This window comes from Kogia breviceps, chromosome 10 (genome assembly GCF_026419965.1).
Source record: "Kogia breviceps isolate mKogBre1 chromosome 10, mKogBre1 haplotype 1, whole genome shotgun sequence".
Classification (NCBI taxonomy): Eukaryota; Metazoa; Chordata; class Mammalia; order Artiodactyla; family Physeteridae; genus Kogia; species Kogia breviceps.
The window spans coordinates 102,531,360-102,536,195 of record NC_081319.1 but is presented as its reverse complement, the minus strand read 5'-3'; the positions used below and the strand labels follow the sequence as shown (position 1 = coordinate 102,536,195).

Here is a 4,836-nt window from a genome sequence, read left to right as displayed (position 1 = left end):
TTCGCCACGCCCCCTCCCCTGGCCGAGAAACGCCGCCAACGTGGCTGCTGGACTCGGAGCCTGGGGAAGCGGGGGCGGCCCCGGGAGTCACGTGGCCGGTTGCTAGGGCCTCTGAGATTCCCGCGAGAGTCTGCCTCCCGTTACAGTCGCGGGCTGGAGACCTGCGGTTTGCCGCTCGCCCCGCCCTCCATCCCTCCCTTCCAATTAATTAGCGTCGTTAATGGTTACTTTATTTGAATGACGATCCGCCGGGTGACCGGCTCAACAAAGTCTTTGTGTAATTTTAAATAGTGGTTTTATAAGGAGCATGAACTGCCAGCGTGTGGCACTGAAAAGCAAGCATATGTTTTGGAATATATATAACAGTTAAAACAAACCCCAAAGCATAAAAAATATACAGCGGAAACTCTTGTCCCCCCTCTGCAGACACTCACCCACAGTTAAACAGTGACAGTTCTTAACTTCTTACCTGACATTCCAGAGCTATAAGTCACCTAGAACAGGGCCTGGAATAGAGTAAGCATTTAGGAAACACATAATGGGGGCGGCAATGGCTGGACACTTTCCTTCTCATCTAGTGTGCACTTCGGGTTGCTGCCAGTAATCTGGTATGTCATGCAATTAAACAATGTGAATTCCAGGTACTGTTGCGCTAGACCAGCGTGAGCTGTCAAACGAATGACGAAACAAATAATCTAACACATGGTGTGCTTACTATTGCCAATTCCTGTCATTTAATCTCTGAAAATCCTTAATGAGCTGGGTATTATTTACTGGGAAGAAAACTGAGACACAGAAAGTTGTGTAACTTCCCCAAGGCTTAAAACCTAGTCAATGACAGATGCAAGATTTGAACCTGGCAGTCTGATTGCAGACTGTGTGCTCCACTGGCCTAGGACCTCTGCTGCTCTACTCCTGCACTGGCTCTGCTCAAGGCCTCCTTGGCCTGGGGCCCCTGGAAAGGCAGCTTGTGGCTGCTGCAGGCACCATCTAATTCTGTCTGCTAAACCTGACAGTGCTGGGCTGAACCAACTCAGCTCCTCTCCACCAGTGCCGCCACCACTGCTGCTCCTAGGCGTCTGGCAGAAGGGGAGGGGCTCCCTGAGAAGGCTCCTCCCACTTAGCTGCCGCCTCCACGCTTGCGCAAGGCTACCAAAGCTGCCACTCTGTGCGAAAGACATCACGACTGCGCACACCACTTGGATGTGGCTGAACCTTGCTGAGCTCTCTACAGGCGTGGGAAGCCTCTCCCTCCCCAACTTTGAGGCACTTTCTTTTCTATGAGTTTCAAATCAGACCTGCTCTGAGCTCCTGATGCCTGGCAGGTTTTTTTTTTTAAAAAAACACGTCCTACTATTTAACTTGCTGCTGTCTCCCAGCACCGGGAAGAATCTGCTGTGGACTGCAGTAGGAGATATAGACATGTAATCATGCTGTATACTCAGAATCACCTCTTTTTCACTGCACCAGGGCTGTCTCCCTCTCTTTTCCCTTCAGAGGGCTGGTTTCTGGCAGAGAAGATTCTCATTCCTTATGTTAAAGAGATTCCTAGTAGGCCTGTCTCTCCTCAGTTCTCAGAACATGTTTAGATAGAGCCTGAGCGTATGAGGATAGTCCAGTTTAGGCTTAACCTGGGACTTCCACTCCACTTTTATTATTACATGATTACTAATAGATTTTATCTGGGACTTGAATTTTAGACGGACAGACGCCACTAAAGGGGCAACAGGGACAAAGTGTGCCTGCTCAGGACGGGGCTGGATGTGAGAATGAAAACGTAAAAACGGAAAACAGAGAGAGACCTGCGTGACTGTCCAATTGGTACAAAAATCAAAAGCAGTAGCCCAGGGAAGTAAAATCCTTGCCCTGATCTTGGTGCCCACAAACGCTGCACTACTGTGATCTCCATTCTCCCTGCAATGAGCAGCGTTCCCTGGGTGCCCACCCAGAGCTCTCCCCCTTGCTGGGTGCCCCTCTCCATGTTTTTTCTCTCTCACCTCTGCACTTATCTCCTTGAAGATGTGTGTTTTCCAGAAATATACTACATCCTGGTTAGTCTCATTCTTACAGCTCAGGCAAACCCACACTTGATTCTCCACTTCTTTCATTTTACTTCCTTGGAATTTGTAAGAGCAGAGCTTTCTTTTCCTTTAATTTCTTAAGATTTCCCTCAGCATCATTAGCAAATATGTCTGTTAAGCCCCAGTTTTTGTTCTGGGTGTTCCCCCAGGTAACCCAGTAGCTAAGAAACTTCCTCATGTCCTTAAACCTTTGCTCAACGGTCACCTCCTCAATGAGGCTCACCCTCCTCCTCCCAGTTTAAAATTACAATCCCCAGCCCCTCCCTTGTACTCTCAATTTCTTCTATCCTCTTCTTTTATAGCACTTTTTATCTTCTAACACAATATATAGTTTATTACATCTCCTGTCCGTCACACTTGAGGGATCTTTGTGCCTTTAGTCAATGTTACAGAAGAGCGCCTGACACCAGTGGTAACTCAGAAAATACCTGTCGAATTTGTTATATTATAAGTGACATCTTTCCCCACAAATTTGCAATCTAACTTCATTTGTAGACCTAATAAGAAATGAAAAACTGTCAAGCAAAAAAACAAGTTGTGTTTATTATATGCCAGCAAAGACTTCTGTGTTCTTTCACCTAGCAAGGACAAAAAAAAGAGTTATGGGTTTTGTACTTTACTTCTGAAAGAAAAAAATTCTTTTGTGATCTTTATGTAAAAGGAATACTATGGGGGGGTGGGAGGGGAGACTGTCCCCAACCTGGTCCTCTTCCTTCACAGCTCACAGACTCCACTGCCCACCCTTGCTCAGCTCATATTTCCTGGAAAAGAACAGACAAAATCACATTCACCGCTTTCCTCCAACTGTACACTCATGCTCTGCCCTCCTTTCTGTTCCAAGAAAAGCTTATATGGGCCTATCAAAGGTCGGCCATCATTTGTGGTTTGCATCTCATCTTCTGCTCAAAACTGTGTGATTTTGAAGATAGCCATCTCTCCTCTACCTCATAATGAATTTCTGCTTCTCCAATTCATGGCTCCCGTCCACATACAAATATACTATAACATTGCCTATCTTAAAAAACAGACTTCTGGGACTTCCCTGGCGGTCCAGCGGTTAAGACTCAGCGCTCCCACTGCAGGGGGCGTGGGTTCAATTTCTGGTTGGGGAACTAAGATCCCACATGCTTCGCGGTGCAGCCAAAAAGTAAAAAAAAAAAAAAATTCTCCCGTGGCCGCTGGTACCCTCAGCAACAGCCTCGCTTCTCTGCCTCAGACACAGTAAAACTTCCCTATCTCACCTCTCCATTTTCTTCTCCGCTTATTCCACCGGGCGGTTACTTTCAGCACTGCACTAACATATCTCATCTTGCTGAATCCGAAAGTCCTCATCTGAGCCTCCCTCCCCGCTTTTAAAAGTTTTTGTTTTTTTTTTAAAAAAAAACTATGTATTTATTTTGGCTGCATCGGGTCTTAGTTGCAGCATGCAGGATCTTAGATGCGATGTGCGTGCAGGATCCATCTTAGTTGCGGTATGCATGCGGGATCTAATTCCCCGACCAGGGATCGAACCTGGGCCCCCTGAACTGGGAGCGCAGAGTCTTATCCCCTGGACCACCAGGGCAGTCCCTCCACCCCCTTTTTTTTTATCACCTGTTTCTTGAGGTTGGAGGACAACATACTCTCCTGGTTTTCCTTCCACCTCACTGCTGGCTTAGAATTTTCATCCCCACTCTCCATTCTCCAGAGAGGGTAGAGAGGCTGGAAATGAAGTTAATGCTTAATCATGATGATGTCAGGAAGCCTCCGTAGAAATTCTCAAAGTACAGAATTCACAGAGCTTCTAGGTTGGTAAACAGATCCAAGTACTGGAAGGGGGACACACCCCAACTCCAGGGGGACAGAAAATCCTGTCCTCAGGACCCTCCCAGACCTCGCCTTCTGTCTCTCTTTATCTGGCTGTTCATCTCTATCCTTTAATAAACTGTTAGATGTCTGTGTTTCCCTGAGCTCTGTGAGCTGCTCTAGCAAATTAATGGACTCGGAGGAAGGAGTCATGGGAACCTCTGATTTACAGCTGATCTATCAGAGGCACAGGTGACAAGCAGGACGTACCACTGGCATCTGAAGTGGGCGGGAGCAGTCTTGTGGCATCTGATGCTACCTTCAGGTAGTGTCCGGATTGAGTTAAATTGTGGGACCCCCAGCTGGTGTCGCAGAGAATCGCTTGCGGAGGAAAACCCGGCGCGCACCCGCGTCAGAGGCGTTGTGAATGCGGTCGGGGAGCGAGACCAGGGAGGGACGCAGGAGGGAGAAAACGGAGTTTCCCGAAACACTATTCTTCCAGCGCCAAGGTCTTCGATTAGGGATGTTCAATTCCGCTGGTCCAAACTGCAGTGGAACCCATCAGTGGGGTAGCTGTGCTGTGGAATCTTGAAAATTCTCTTCTCGTAACGTATTTGACCTCGGTCCTATAAGGACCTCCAGCTGTGCTACAGAACTGTCGAGTTTTCACCACAGGGTGCTCACTAGGATTTCTTAAACGTGTATTCTAGCTGCTGTTGCAAGCTTGGGCTTCCGAAATACGGGAAGACCCCTGTCCAGTTTCACAGCTTACCTCTCACTCACTCGTCCCAAGGAGTTATATTTACACAGGCAAATGTTACAGTCTTTGAACTATAGACATAATGTACAAAATACTGACATTTTGACATTGATATAAGCACAGTCCTGTAATTCTTCTTAAAATGCTGTGACAATGAACTCAGTTCTCATAGCAGCTAGCATGGAGGAGCCTGGAAACTAAGTCTTTTTT

At 47.2% G+C, this 4,836-nt stretch overlaps 1 protein-coding gene across 1 annotated transcript in view; it reads right to left on the bottom strand.

Annotated features, from left to right (window-relative positions):
* Positions 1-2,620: 2,620 nt before the first annotated feature.
* Positions 2,621-4,836, bottom strand: part of CAGE1 (cancer antigen 1) — a 58,036-nt gene continuing 55,820 nt past the window's right edge. The window contains exons 10-11 of the mRNA XM_067006787.1: positions 2,782-2,842; positions 2,621-2,659 (exon numbers count right to left, since the gene is read on the bottom strand). Coding sequence (XP_066862888.1) covers positions 2,803-2,842 — 40 coding nt within the window. The 3' untranslated portion in view covers positions 2,621-2,659; positions 2,782-2,802. The remainder of the gene's footprint in view (positions 2,660-2,781; positions 2,843-4,836) is intronic.